The 15,231-nt window shown below is 44.2% G+C and overlaps 1 protein-coding gene across 1 annotated transcript in view; it reads right to left on the bottom strand.

Moving 5' to 3' along the window:
• Positions 1 to 1,546: 1,546 nt before the first annotated feature.
• LOC123773112 (angiopoietin-1 receptor-like) overlaps positions 1,547 to 15,231 on the bottom strand; it is a 191,479-nt gene continuing 177,794 nt past the window's right edge. Inside the window, exons 21-22 of the mRNA XM_069315142.1 lie at positions 9,148 to 9,212; positions 1,547 to 2,714 (exon numbers count right to left, since the gene is read on the bottom strand). Of these exons, the coding sequence (XP_069171243.1) occupies positions 2,653 to 2,714; positions 9,148 to 9,212 (127 nt within the window). The 3' untranslated portion in view covers positions 1,547 to 2,652. The remainder of the gene's footprint in view (positions 2,715 to 9,147; positions 9,213 to 15,231) is intronic.

Raw genomic sequence — 15,231 nt, forward strand, 5'->3', positions numbered from 1 at the left:
AAACTGTCTGGTTGGTTATCGTAGCAGCTAAATGATCCACCTGAGGGAGGGGGAAGCGTGTCACAATAACTAATACAATGTTACATTTTATAATATATTTGGCAGAATAAGAACAGTAATTAAACACGATCATTATATATTAACTTTTTTATGAAGCCTTATTATATATGTTATATTAACTCTAACATTTTCTGGCCTGATTCTTTTCCTGACCCCTTCCAAGTGCTATATAGTCGTAATTGCTTGGCGCTTTCTCCTGATAGTTCCCTTCCCCTCCCTCATAATTAGTCAATATTGTGCTATTGTCATATGACACCATAAATATGACACTATAGATATGTCCCCATATATACATATAATACCATACATACGGCACTATCAATATCTGTATCTATAAAATTGAATGTCAATCCGTCCTTTTGCCGGGGCGAGATTGAAGGGCAGAGTTTTGGTTAGTTCTTCCCGGCCAGGGCTCGAACCTAGAGGAAGTTGGTAGTGAGGCACGACGAGTCATGCTCCACTACGCCACCAGGAACTGTCTTAGTGACGCTGCAATGTTCCACTACAGATTATTCTCTCTTGAACGGTTCTAATGTTCCATCTTCTCACCAGTGAAATATATGTTTATTGAAGTGGGAAAGTTTCCAAATAATTCCATATGACAAGCATCATTTAATAACAAATAGGCATCATCAACATATATTTTATAAAAGAACCGCATTAAAGTGTAAAAGGAAAATCATCATATCAAATGTGTTCATTATGTTATAAAAGTACATAACCCAAATATGGTCTCATAGGAGCCAGGGCTACACCATCTGTTTGACACTACTATTTATTATTGAATAATACTCCTTAACAGCAGCTTTAATTTGGCTTTACAAATACCAACAACATTATAACATTATCTGAATTAGAAGACAAAATATGAAAGCAAATGTCAATAGTTTCATGCAATGGAACATTTGTAAATAATAGTTTCACATATAAACAAACATAACCGCCTGCAGGTTGTGGCCCAAACTGACCAGACACTTAAAGTCCATTAAAGTTTTAACGGAAAATTAACTGTCAAAGAATATAAAATAAAAATAAAAAAATTTCAAATTATAATTGAATGTTCCACTGACTATATTTCACCCTAATGGGTGAAATTGGCACCCATTTCACCCAATATACCAGATGAAGTCTTCACCAGAGGAAGATTACACTGTATACCAGGAAAGGAACCTGAACTAAATAGAATAGAATAACTATCATCAGACTTAAAATATTTATTATTTAAATCGAGTAAAGTTCTGTTAAGTTAGTCTTCTCGTGTAAGTGTGAATATAAGTACCAACACCAAGTTCGGTACACTTGTAAACCTAGTGTACCCAAGTGTCCACACCAAAATGTACAAAGTGTCATATTAACCTTGTTTACATTATAAGATTTATTAAAAGCCAGACTCCACTCACTCTATCTCCGTAACGATGTATTTTTGTAATAATAATAATAATAATAATAATAATAATAATAATAATAATAATAATAATAATAATAATAATAATAATAAGTCATTTATTCACAAGAAGGTACAATGGGTTGGGGAGATTACATAAGATTGGTATTTGTACATTCTTGCAAAGCCACTAACACGCAGTGTTTCGGGCAGCTCCTTAATCTAACACATCAGGTAAGACGAAAAGTACATTGTAGCAGGGATATACATATATATAAATATATATAACTACAATATAAATTGGCAGAGGTGATTACACTGGTGAAGATATATGTCTTAAGTACAAATATTACAGTAGTACAGATAGAGTTTATCAGCCTTTAAATTATTCATTTTTGTAATGAACCACAAAGGCATTCTAGACACAAAATGATTAACAAAATTGATTGTCTTACTCAACAACCCAAAAGACAAGAATTAATATTTAAGGAAGATAATTTCCAATTATGAACCTTTTTTTTTTAACATTTCTAGTCATTATTTTGTATAATCTCTTGCGAACGAAACAGAATAATTAAGTGTAAAAGAGACGTTCATCTGGACTTTAAACTTTTCCTGTCTACCTGGAGGTTCTCCGCCTAGGTGGACACTTTCTTGTCTACCTGGAGGTTCTCCGTCCAAGCGGACACGGACATGTATACCAGCCATAGCCAACGAGGAATACGTATACATATATACGTCAGCGGCGTAGCCACGTTCTAAAGTTCACACCAAAAAGGCGCCATCACACAGCAAATCATTTTAAACAAAATACATTGATAATGTGTTTAAAATATAAACCAAAGGAAGGTAAAGTTTTATAGGAAAGCATAATTGTTATTTTGTTTTATATTTAAAAAGCTTTACAGTAAGCTCATCAATAACAAAACATAATTAATCATGCGTGTTATTCAATTATTACTGTTAGGGTGGTCATCTGAGATGTCCACGATTGCTGAGAGCTGGCAGGGTGTTGAGCTAGGATGTCCATAATGGCTGAGAGCTGTTAGGGTGGTCAGCTGAGTTGTCAACAATGACTGAGAGCTAGCAGAGTATTCAACCAAGTGTGCCACAGTGGTTGAGGAATGGCTGGGTGCTCAGCCGAAGGATTCTACGTGGTTGAAGACTGCCAGGAAGGTGAAGTCTTGCAGGAAGATCAAGTGAAGTTTTTATAAGCATTGAAGGCGTTCAGGTGGCGGATGGTCGCCGTGTGCAGGAAGTTGTACTGTTCCTGTGGAGTTTACACAACACATTATCTCAAGTAGTTTATGTATTTCCTTCCCCTTCACCAACCATAATACAACATGCTCGGAATTTTCATATATTCTGTCTATTTACTATATATACATAAAATATTTTATTATAAATTATAACGTCACTACCAACAGTGTCAATAGTTCACACCCAAAAATTATTGAGCTTTACTTAAAAGCCTTAAAGTCTTCACAAGTCTGAGAACATCAACCGATTATCACAATGTATTATTTAGCGGCATCAACAAAGTTTCCTATTAATGTTACATCTAAGAAAGATGAATGTAAAACAGCTCCATGCAACCTTCTCAATAAATTCTGCCAAACAGAAATACTTATTTTTCATCATTTAAGTTTGTATACAGTAAAACAAATAGATATAAAGATAACTATTTCACACTCATTGAGAAGTAAAGAAAGTGGCAGAGATCCCCCAGTGTGGCAGAGAGGTCACATAGTGTAGAAGAGAGAGTTGTCACACAGTGTGGGAGAAGAGAGAGTGGTCACACAGTGTGGGAGAAGAGAGAGCGGTCACACAGTGTGGGAGAAGAGAGAGTGGTCACACAGTGTGGGAGAAGAGAGAGCGGTCACACAGTGTGGGAGAAGAGAGAGTGGTCACACAGTGTGGGAGAAGAGAGAGTGGTCACACAGTGCGGGAGAAGAGAGGGTGGTCACACAGTGTGGGAGAAGAGAGAGTGGTCACACAGTGTGGGAGAAGAGAGAGTGGTCACACAGTATGGGAGAAGAGAGAGCGGTCACACAGTGTGGGAGAAGAGAGAGTGGTCACACAGTGTGGGAGAAGAGAGAGTGGTCACACAGTGTGGGAGAAGAGAGAGTGGTAACACAGTGTGGGAGAAGAGAGGGTGGTAACACAATATTAGAGAGTGGTCACACAGCGTAGGAAAGTGGTCACACAGTGTGGAAGAGTGGTCACGCAGTGTGGGGGAGTAGTCGCACAGTGTGGGAGAGTGGTCGCACAGTGTGGGAGAAGAGAGAGCGGTCACACAGTGTGGGAGAAGAGAGAGTGGACACACTGTGTGGGAGAAGAGAGAGTGGTCACAGTGTAAGAGAAGATAGAGCGGTCAAACAGTGTGGGAGAAGAGAGAGCTGTCACACAGTGTGGGAGAAGAGAGAGAGTGGTAACACAATGTGGGAGAAGAGAGAGTGGCCATACAGTGTGGGAGAAGAGAGAGTAGTCACACAGTGTGGGAGAAGATAGAGCGGTCACCCAGTGTAGGAGAAGAGAGAGTAGTCACACAGTGTGGGAGAAGAGAGAGCGGTTACACAATGTGGGAGAAGAGAGAGCGGTTACACAGTGTGGGAGAAGAGAGAGTGGTAACACAGTGTGGGAGAAGAGAGAGCGGTTACACAGTGTGGGAGAAGAGAGAGCGGTCACACAGTGTGGGAGAAGAGAGAGCGGTCACACAGTGTGGGAGAAGAGAGAGCGGTTACACAGTGTGGGAGAAGAGAGAGCAGTCACACAGTGTGGGAGAAGAAAGAGCGGTCATACAGTTCACACTCGTCTAAATCAGCTGGTTTTCTTTTAAAACTGTAAGGTTATTAAAATTCTAAATCAAACTATGTTAGGTTAGGAGAGGCTTGATCAGTCTATTCTAGGTTATTGCTTGAGTGGGTTGTGTTAGGTTACGTTGCGAAAGTTAGGATTCATTTCATACAATTAGACCTGTCGTCGACCGTCTTGTAGAGGAAAGTAGATGCAGGAGAGAAAAATTTTCACTACGAAACATACGTCTTGAGAAGATGGAAGAGGAACATAATGAGGTGCAGGAGTGAGAAGTCTTCATGTGAGAGAATGAATTACCAGCGAGCTTATAAATGAGTGGTAGTGAGTGTACTCATTTATGGTAGTGAGCTATCAGAAAATAGCACGGTGGCCGCAGTAGCAAATTTCATAAGGAAACTTCACCCATAATAATAGGTAGAAATCCTAAAAAGGTAAAATCAACTTATTGAGTGGCGGAGTACTGGCAGGAGTTTGTGGTCAGTCGGCTACGACCCTTCAACCATCTGTGTGTACAGAGGCCTCCACCTGTTACGTCACGAGGCACCACGTGACCCAAGGAACACTTGTGATTCATGGCGCCTCCCTGAGCCTACTATCTGATTGGCTCTTTCAAAAAAAGAAGGGACAGTGAGGAAGCGGGAGGCTAGGCTGCCCAGGACACCGGACAGGCATTCTGTCTTGTGTCGCGACACCTGTGAGACGTGGTTCTTTGGTTACGGCCACAACTAGAGAGTTGTCACGTCTAAACGCGACACTAAGCTCATCTCGCTATCTTTGTTCCGACAACGCGAGTCATTCTACAGAATCTGGGTTTTGGAACGATAGGAATTACTATATTACGAGCGAAAAGAGATATATAGAGATTTTGTACAAACGTGTGATCTCAGCAGAGTGATAAAGACTGCAGTGTTAAGATCCGTGATCGTCGTCAGCATCTGTAGCGATCCGTCAACATATTGCTATGATAGCTGACTAGATGGGAATAAGCAAAGGTTTCCCAGAGATCTATGATTCCTTCGGAATACATTAGGCTAATTACAGTTATCTTTGTGGACATAAAAATTTTCCCCCAAACCGTGCCTCCGAGCGTGGTGTTCAGCTCACTTTTAGAGCGAGCAAATTTCATCCATACGGGAGGGACGCTACCCACTCTCGCCTCACCAGTGTCACCCAGTGCTCTGCGCCGTGGTGCTCGATTTGAACAGCCGACATCGTCGCCTGTCCATCAGCAGGTCATCCTCCACGTTGTCACGCAAGTCCCCCAGGTGCAAAAATTGCTGAGTTGGACCTTCAATCAACTGCAGAATTAATCACTGTATGTATGAGGAGAGATTGAATGGGAAGGCCGGTCTATTAATGTGATTACTCATAAAATTATCTCTGTGTTGTTTGTGCTGAGTTCCTAGTCTTGACTTTACATCAACTTTTCGACTTGACGTTGTCCATTAGCACCTGTACAGGTGAGGGAAGCGTTGTCGAGGAACTCACGTGTAAAGGACGATTACAGTAAGTCTGTGGGATTACTGTGATTCAGTCTCTGTTGTTGTAAATATGTTACACATATTTACACATTTATTCAGGTTGCACTATTCTGTTGAAGTTGAAGTGCGGTTCAATACATACCAACACTGTAAAATTCCATATGTATACCTGTATCTCTTTTCAGGGGAAAATCAGTCTTGAGCTGTTAAGAAGTGTGATTGCAGGGTAAAATGTTACTGTGTTTTCTGAATTGTCTGCATAACAAGAATTTATTTGATCTTTTATTATTTAAATTGAAGGATCAGTGTTTCATCATTGAGATTAGCTGTCCGTTGAGGCAGTATAATTAGCGAAGTTAGAACAGTGTTGACTGATTCTTGTTTGACAAGCTATCGTGTGTGATAGCGTAGTGTTAACGTAATTCGTCTTCATTAATTATCTGTCCGCATGACAATAATTTATATAATGGCTTACTGATTGTTTAATTGAGTAACACAATAATTACTGTAGAGAATTATTGTTTTATTGATTGTCTGTAGTGACAGAGTAATTAACGTAAATTATTTTTGATTGTTTGAATGACATCTAACAGGAATTAACATTAATTGTTTTGTTTTGATTGAATTTATTGAAGTCAATTGTTTTGGCCTGTGATAGAACGATTAATTATTTTGATTGCCGTCCTTAGAGACATGTGTTAACGTAATTTAGTTCTTTACCGAAGACTGTCTCAGTGACCAGCCTGGCGGTGTTTGTTGTTTATTAATTGTTTTGCAGCAATTGTTTTGATTGCATTTTTTGAGTACAAGTGAGCACCCACTTGTTCAGTCTAGTTCTTTGTATCAGCCCAAAGCGGCAAGGACAGGAATCTGTCCTATATTTATCTGTTTGAATTTGTGTCACTGACAGACAATTAACGTAACGTTAAACTGAATGTGCTTTGGATTAGTATTAGGTTTTTGTTAATAAATTGTTTTGTTGCCAAGAAAAGTGTCTTTATGTCAATACCTTTCAACAATATTGACGCCCATGTTTCAAGCTCCATCAAATTTCTTTTCTCTTGCTTTTAACAAAGGCCTGCTTCTGGATTCGAACCTGATTTATAGACATTACCACTGAATACAAATTCGGTGTGAGGACCCATTAGTTACCTCTTTTGATTGTCACAACAATAGAGGAGCTATGACCTAGTGGATAGCAGATTCAAGCAGTTGGACCCCAGAGGCTGCTCTCGCCTGTTATTCCAGTCATTCGAAGTATAATCTTGACATCTGGCACTTATGTGTTGGCTCTGTGCAGTCCTCCTGACTGGGTTCACTTAACAGTGTTAAATAATAGGAAATCTCACATCTGGCGCCCAACGTGGAGCTATGCAACTTGAGTTTGAGCCCCATGAGCAAACACTTGAGTAAAGTAGACATTGTTGCAGTGTTTGAGTGGGAATCAGTACTGTTGAAGGTTGTGGTTGTTCACTGTTGTCATCAGTTAGGTACACACACACACACACACACACACACACACACACACACACACACACACACACACACACACACACACACACACACACACACACACACACACACACACACACACACACACACACACACACACACACACACACACACACACACACACACACACACACACACACACACACAATATGTCTGAAACTCTCAAGGTCAGGTACTTGGAAATTTATGTTGCTTTCCAAGGCTGCGTGCTAGTGGACTATGACAGCCTCACTGAAGAAGAATGTCAAGTGGAGGTGTGTAGGTACCAAGCTAGAGTGCAACATATGTTGCAAGGGAGCACTCAGGAGTTGCCTGGATTGCATGATGCAAGCTTTTACACTGTGGAGGAAGTCAGTGAAAGCAAACATGGGAAGGAGGACTTCCCAGTGGATGACAACGTTGTTGTCAGGGGGTGTCAGATGGTGTGACAGCTAGTACACCCTGGAAACAGGATGAGGAATCGAGACCTCAGTCCAGGATTCAAGTTGAGCCCCTCAGCAAAGGGAGTATTTCATCTGTAGACAGACAGATGCAGGAACTTCTCTCCAGGGGCCTGGTAGCCTGGTGGATAGCGCGCAGGACTCGTAATTCTGTGGCGTGGGTTCGATTCCCGCACGAGGCAGAAACAAATGGGCAAAGTTTCTTTCACCCTGAATGCCCCTGTTACCTAGCAGTAAATAGGTACCTGGGTGTTAGTCAGCTGTCACGGGCTGCTTCCTGGGGGTGGAGGCCTGGTCAAGGACCGGGCCGCGGGGACACTAAAGCCCCGAAATCAACTCAAGATAACCTCAAGATAACCAGGATGGGGAGTGGACAACCCCAGGAGGGAATTCCCTATTGCAGAGCTGAGAGATCAAGCCGAGGGTCTGGATCTCCAGGATGACAAGAAAGCCAGCTATATAGCTGACATGTGGATTTTTTAGCAGAGCAGGTTAAGCAGAGAAAGGATTGCTGTCTTGCACGCGCAAGCAGTTAACACTGCTCAGATGCCACCACTTAGCCCAGCCATTCAGACAGGGCAAGGTTAAGATGCCACGCATGGAACCATTTGATGAAAAGGTCGACTCGATGGATGCATACATCCGACACTTTGAACGAATGGTTTCCGATGCAGAATAGAAGAAAACATTCTAGGCAGGAGCTCTTGTGACTTTAGTGAAAGGCCGTGCTCTAGAGATTTACCATGCATTGGGGCCCCAGCAGCATTGTGAAGTTGATGCCCTAAAGATCGCCTTAATGAAGGGCTTTAGCATTTCAGCTGATGGAATGATGTAATCAGAATTACAGTGTATCTGCAGTTGGGGCAAACGGTGTTGAACTACTTTACCCTTCACCCGAGTGCTTGGGGGTCACTTGTAAAAAACTTGGCCTGGGTTCAGGACTTCCAGACTTGCTGTGATTTCAGGAGAAGTCCGGTGTTAAAACTTTTAACAAGTCAGTGATGGTACAGTGGTAAAGTATGTGGCTGGCAATGTCTTGGTCGCGGGGTTCGTGTCGCCTCACAACCAAAGTGGGGTTTCTCATTATTATTATTATTATTATTATTATTATTATTATTACTATTTTAATTATTATTGTTAATATAATTATTATTATTATTATTATTATTATTATTAGTAGTAGCAGTAGTGGTAGTAATAGTAGTAGTAACAGTAGTAGTAGTAACTGTAGTAGTAGTAGTAGTTGTTGAAATAGTAGTAATAGAAGTGGTAAATTTTTTATTTATATAATAAATATATGTTATTATTAATTATAATTTATATATTATAATCAAAATAATATTCAAGACTGTTATATCATGTAAGGTTTATTTCCTACAATTTTAGAATAACACATTTAATGTAGCCCTAAATAGATCTTTCAAGACCATAAACAGTGATAAATGGGTCTTACCGTGAGGAAGATGGTGACGGGTGTCCAGCTTGTCACTGATGGTGAGGCCGGCCTCTGTGTGGGACCTGTAGGGTGAAGCACAGGGTGAATGTGTAAACAGTGTGTGGGACCTGTAGGGTGACACACAGGGTGAATGTGTAAACAGTGTGTGGGACCTGTAGGGTGAGGCACAGGGTGAATGTGTACACACTGTGAGAGACCTGTAGGGTGACACACAGGGTGAATGTGTACACACTGTGTGGGATCTGTAGGGTGACACACAGGGTGAATGTGTACACACTGTGAGAGACCTGTAGGGTGACACACAGGGTGGGACCTGTAGGGTGACACACAGGATGAATGTGTACACACTGTGTGGGACCTGTAGGGTGACACACAGGGTAAATATGTACACACTGTGTGGAACCTGTAGCGTGACACACAGGGTGAATGTGTACACACTGTATGGGACCTGTAGGGTGACACACAGGGTGAATGTGTACACACTGTGTGGGACCTGTAGGGTGACACACAGGGTGAATGTGAACACACTGTGTGGGACCTGTAGGAAGAGGCACAGGGTGAATGTGTACACACTGTCTGGGATCTGTAGGGTGACACACAGGGTGAATGTGTACACACTGTGTGAGACCTGTAGGAAGAGTCACAGGGTGAATGTGTACACACTGTGTGAGACCTGTAGGAAGAGGCACAGGGGGAATGTGTACACACTGTGTGGGACCTGTAGGGTGACACACAGGGTGAATGTGTACACACTGTGTGGGACCTGTAGGAAGAGTCACAGGGTGAATGTGTACACACTGTGTGGGACCTGTAGGGAGACACATAGGGTGAATGTGTACACACTGTGTGGGACCTGTAGGGTGACACACAGGGTGAATGTGTACACACTGTGTGAGACCTGTAGGGAGACACACAGGGTGAATGTGTACACACTGTGTGAGACCTGTAGGGTGACACACAGGGTGAATGTGTACACACTGTGTGGGACCTGTAGGGTGACACACAGGGTGAATGTGAACACACTGTGTGGGACCTGTAGGAAGAGTCACAGGGTGAATGTGTACACACTGTGTGGGACCTGATGTGACACACAGGGTGAATGTGTAAACATTGCCCACAGTTGTTTAGGGCTGATGCATCCTGTCTTATGTGGCAATATTTCTTTGACTTGGTTTACCTTATGATATTAGTTTATTAACCACCTGTGTAACGCCCAGCCTACCTGTGTAACACCCAGCCTACCTGTGTAACACCCAGCCTACCTGTGTAACACCCAGCCTACCTGTGTAACACCCAGCCTACCTGTGTAACACCCAGCCTACCTGTGTAACACCCAGCCTACCTGTGTAACACCCAGCCTACCTGTGTAACACCCAGCATACCTGTGTAACACCCAGCCTACCTGAGTAACACCCAGCCTACCTGTGTAACACCCAGCCTACCTGTGTAACACCCAGCCTACCTGTGTAACACCCAGCCTACCTGTGTAACACCCAGCATACCTGTGTAACACCCAGCCTACATGAGTAACACCCAGCCTACCTGTGTAACACCCAGCCTACCTGTGTAACACCCAGCATACCTGTGTAACACCCAGCCTACCTGAGTAACACCCAGCCTACCTGTGTAACACCCAGCCTACCTGTGTAACACCCAGCCTACCTGTGTAACACCCAGCCTACCTGTGTAACACCCAGCATACCTGTGTAACACCCAGCCTACCTGTGTAACACCCAGCATACCTGTGTAACACCCAGCCTACCTGAGTAACACCCAGCCTACCTGTGTAACACCCAGCATACCTGTGTAACACCCAGCCTACCTGAGTAACACCCAGCCTACCTGTGTAACACCCAGCTAACCTGTGTAACACCCAGCCAACCTGTGTAACACCCAGCCAACCTGTGTAACACCCAGCCTACCTGTGTAACACCAAGCCAACCTGTGTAACACCCAGCCTACCTGTGTAACACCCAGCCAACCTGTGTAACACCCAGCCTACCTGTGTAACACCCAGCCAACCTGTGTAACACCCAGCCTACCTGTGTAACACCCAGCCTACCTGTGTAACACCCAGCCAACCTGTGTAACACCCAGCCTACCTGTGTAACACCCAGCCTACCTGTGTAACACTAAGCCTACCTGTGTAACACCCAGCCAACCTGTGTAACACCAAGCCTACCTGTGTAACACCCAGCCTGCCTGTGTCACACCCAGCCTACCTGTGTAACACCCAGCCTACCTGTGTAACACCCAGCCTACCTGTGTAACACCCAGCCTACCTGTGTAACACCCATCCAACCTGTGCAACACCCGGCCTACCTGTGTAACACTAAGCCTACCTGTGTAACACCCAGCCAACCTGTGTAACACCAAGCCTACCTGTGTAACACCCAGCCTACCTGTGTCACACCCAGCCTACCTGTGTAACACCCAGCCTACCTGTGTAACACCCAGCCTACCTGTGTAACACCCAGGCTACCTGTGTAACACTAAGCCTACCTGTGTAACACCCAGCCAACCTGTGTAACACCAAGCCTACCTGTGTAACACCCAGCCTACCTGTGTCACACCCAGCCTACCTGTGTAACACCCAGCCTACCTGTGTAACACCCAGCCTACCTGTGTCACACCCAGCCTACCTGTGTAACACCCAGCCTACCTGTGTAACACCCAGCCTACCTGTGTAACACCCAGGCTACCTGTGTAACACTAAGCCTACCTGTGTAACACCCAGCCAACCTGTGTAACACCAAGCCTACCTGTGTAACACCCAGCCTACCTGTGTCACACCCAGCCTACCTGTGTAACACCCAGCCTACCTGTGTAACACCCAGCCTACCTGTGTAACACCCAGCCAACCTGTGTAACACCCAGCCTACCTGTGTAACACCCAGCCTACCTGTGTAACACCCAGCCTACCTGTGTAACACCCAGCCAACTTGTGTAACACCAAGCCTACCTGTGTAACACCCAGTCTACCTGTGTAACACCCAGCCAACCTGTGTAACACCAAGCCTACCTGTGTAACACCCAGCCTACCTGTGTCACACCCAGCCTACCTGTGTAACACCCAGCCTACCTGTGTAACACCCAGCCTACCTGTGTAACACCCAGCCAACCTGTGTAACACCCAGCCTACCTGTGTAACACCCAGCCTACCTGTGTAACACCCAGCCTACCTGTGTAACACCCAGCCAACTTGTGTAACACCAAGCCTACCTGTGTAACACCCAGTCTACCTGTGTAACGCCAAGCCTACCTGTGTAACACCAAGCCTACCTGTGTAACACCAAGCCTACCTGTGTAACACTAAGCCTACCTGTATAACACCCAGCCAACCTGTGTAACACCCAGCCAACCTGTGTAACACCCAGCCTACCTGTGTAACACCCAGACTACCTGTGTAACACCCAGCCTACCTGTGTAACACTAAGCCTACCTGTGTAACACCAAGCCTACCAGTGTAACACTAAGCCTACCTGTGTAACACCCAGCCTACCTGTGTAACACCCAGCCTACCTGTGTAACACTAAGCCTACCTGTGTAACACCCAGCCTACCTGTGTAACACCAAGCCTACCTGTGTAACACTAAGCCTACCTGTGTAACACCCAGCCTACCTGTGTAACACCCAGCCTACCTGTATAACACCCAGCCTACCTGTGTAACACCCAGCCTACCTGTGTAACACCCAGCCTACCTGTGTAACACTAAGCCTACCTGTGTAACTCCCAGCCTACCTGTGTAACACCCAGCCTACCTGTGTAACACTAAGCCTACCTGTGTAACACCCAGCCTACCTGTGTAACACCCAGCCTACCTGTGTAACACCCAGCCTACCTGTGTAACACCCAGCCTACCTGTGTAACACCCAGCCTACCTGTATAACACCCAGCCTACCTGTGTAACACCCAGCCTACCTGTGTAACACCCAGCCTACCTGTGTAACACTAAGCCTACCTGTGTATCTCCCAGCCTACCTGTGTAACACCCAGCCTACCTGTGTAACACTAAGCCTACCTGTGTAACACCCAGCCTACCTGTGTAACACCCAGCCTACCTGTGTAACACCCAGCCTACCTGTGTAACACCCAGCCTACCTGTGTAACACCCAGCCTACCTGTATAACACCCAGCCTACCTGTGTAACACCCAGCCTACCTGTGTAACACCCAGCCTACCTGTGTAACACCCAGCCAGCCCGAGTTATATAATCCATCTTTGTCTACCCTGTCAATTTCCCTCAGAATTTTGTATATGATGATCATGTCTCTGTGAGCTCTTCTGTCTTCCAGCAACGTGAGGTGCAGTTCACACAGCCTTTCTTCGTAACTCATGCCTCTTAGTTCTGGGACTAGCCTAGTGGCATACTCTGAACTTTCTTCAGCTTCGTCTTGTGCTTGACAATGTACGTGTTTCATGTTGGGGCTCCATACTCCAGGATTGGTCGTACATATGTGGCAAACAAGGTTCTGAATTATTTCTTACACAGGTTCCTGATGGATGTTCTCATGTTAGCCAGCCTCGAATACACTGCCGATGTTATTCTTATTATGTGGGCTTCACGAGACAGGTTTCGCATGATATAAACTCATAGATCTTTCTCTCTGTCCGTTTCTTGAAGGACTTCATCTCCCATTCGGTATTAAGTGTCTGGAGCCCTATTTCCTCTGTCTAGTTTTATTACCTTACATTTTCTTGGGGCTAAACTTTAGTAGCCATTTGTTGGACCATTCCTTCAGTTTGTCTAGGTCATCTTGTAGCCTCATACTAAATTCCTCTGTCTTGATCCTCCTCATAATTTTTGCATCATCAGCAAATATTGAAAGGAACGAGTCTATTCACTCTGGGAGAACATTTACGTATTTCAAAAACAGTATAGGTTCAAGGACTGATCACTGTGGGACTCCACTGGTGATTCCTCGCAACTCCGAGACCTCACCCCTCACAGTGATTCGCTGTCTTCTGTTCCTTAGGTACTCCCTTTTCTAGTGGAGTACTTCGCTGTCACTCCTGCCACATCTCCAACTTGTGCACTAGTCTCTTACGTGGTATTGTGTCAAAGTCTTTCTGGCAGTCCAGAAAAATGCAGTCTGCCTAGCCCTCTTTATGTTGCCTAATTTTTATTGACTGGTCATAAAACTCAATTAAACCTGTTATGCATGATTTATAATCCTTGAACCCCATGCTGATGTTGTGTTACAAAGTTCTTTTGCTCTAGATGTTCCACTAGCATTTTTCGCACAATCTTCTCCATCAGCTTGCATGGAATGCAAGTTAGGGACACTGGCCTGTAGTTCAGTGCCTCCTGCCTATCACCTCTTCTTAAATATCAGAACTACATTAGCCGTTTTCCTAATTTTTAGCAGTTCACCTGTTACCATTGGTTTGTTGTACACCATGGAGAGTGGCAGGCACAGCGCTTCTGCTCTTTCCTTTAGAATCCATGGTGAGAATCCATCCGGGCCTATAGCCTGTGTTACATTCAAATCTAGCAGATGCTTCTTCTCCTCCGCACTGGTAATCACAAACTCGACTAGTGGTGTCTAGTTAGATATTCCCTCTCTTATCTCTAGGACTTCTCCTTGCTCTGATGTGAAGACCTCCTGGCATTTTTTATTGAGTACCCCGCACACTTCCTTGTCGTTTGTAGTGAATCTGTCTGCCAACATCCTCAGTTTCATTACCTGTTGCTATACTGTAGTTTGGGTTGAGCATGCCTTGCTCGCCATGTCATTTTTAATTTGCCTCTCTGCCTCTCTTCTCACCCTGACATATTCATTCCGGGCGCTCTGGTATATTTCTCTGCCCTCTAATGTCCTTTTATTTCTATAGTTTATCCACGCCCTTGTGCTTAGTTGCTTTGCTAGCTAACATCTCTGATTAAATCATGGGTTTCTCGTCTGCAATTAATTTGTTCTTTTTGGACTAAGACGAACTGGTCTGCTGCCTCCTTACACTTCTGCGTGTTGTAGTCTATCATGTATTGGGCCGTCTTTCCTCTGAGCTCTGTTGCCCATGCTATATCAGTTAGGAATTTCTTTATCTCCTCATAGTTTCCCATCCGGAATGCCGGCCTT

This window comes from Procambarus clarkii, chromosome 81, assembly GCF_040958095.1.
Source record: "Procambarus clarkii isolate CNS0578487 chromosome 81, FALCON_Pclarkii_2.0, whole genome shotgun sequence".
NCBI lineage: Eukaryota > Metazoa > Arthropoda > Malacostraca > Decapoda > Cambaridae > Procambarus > Procambarus clarkii.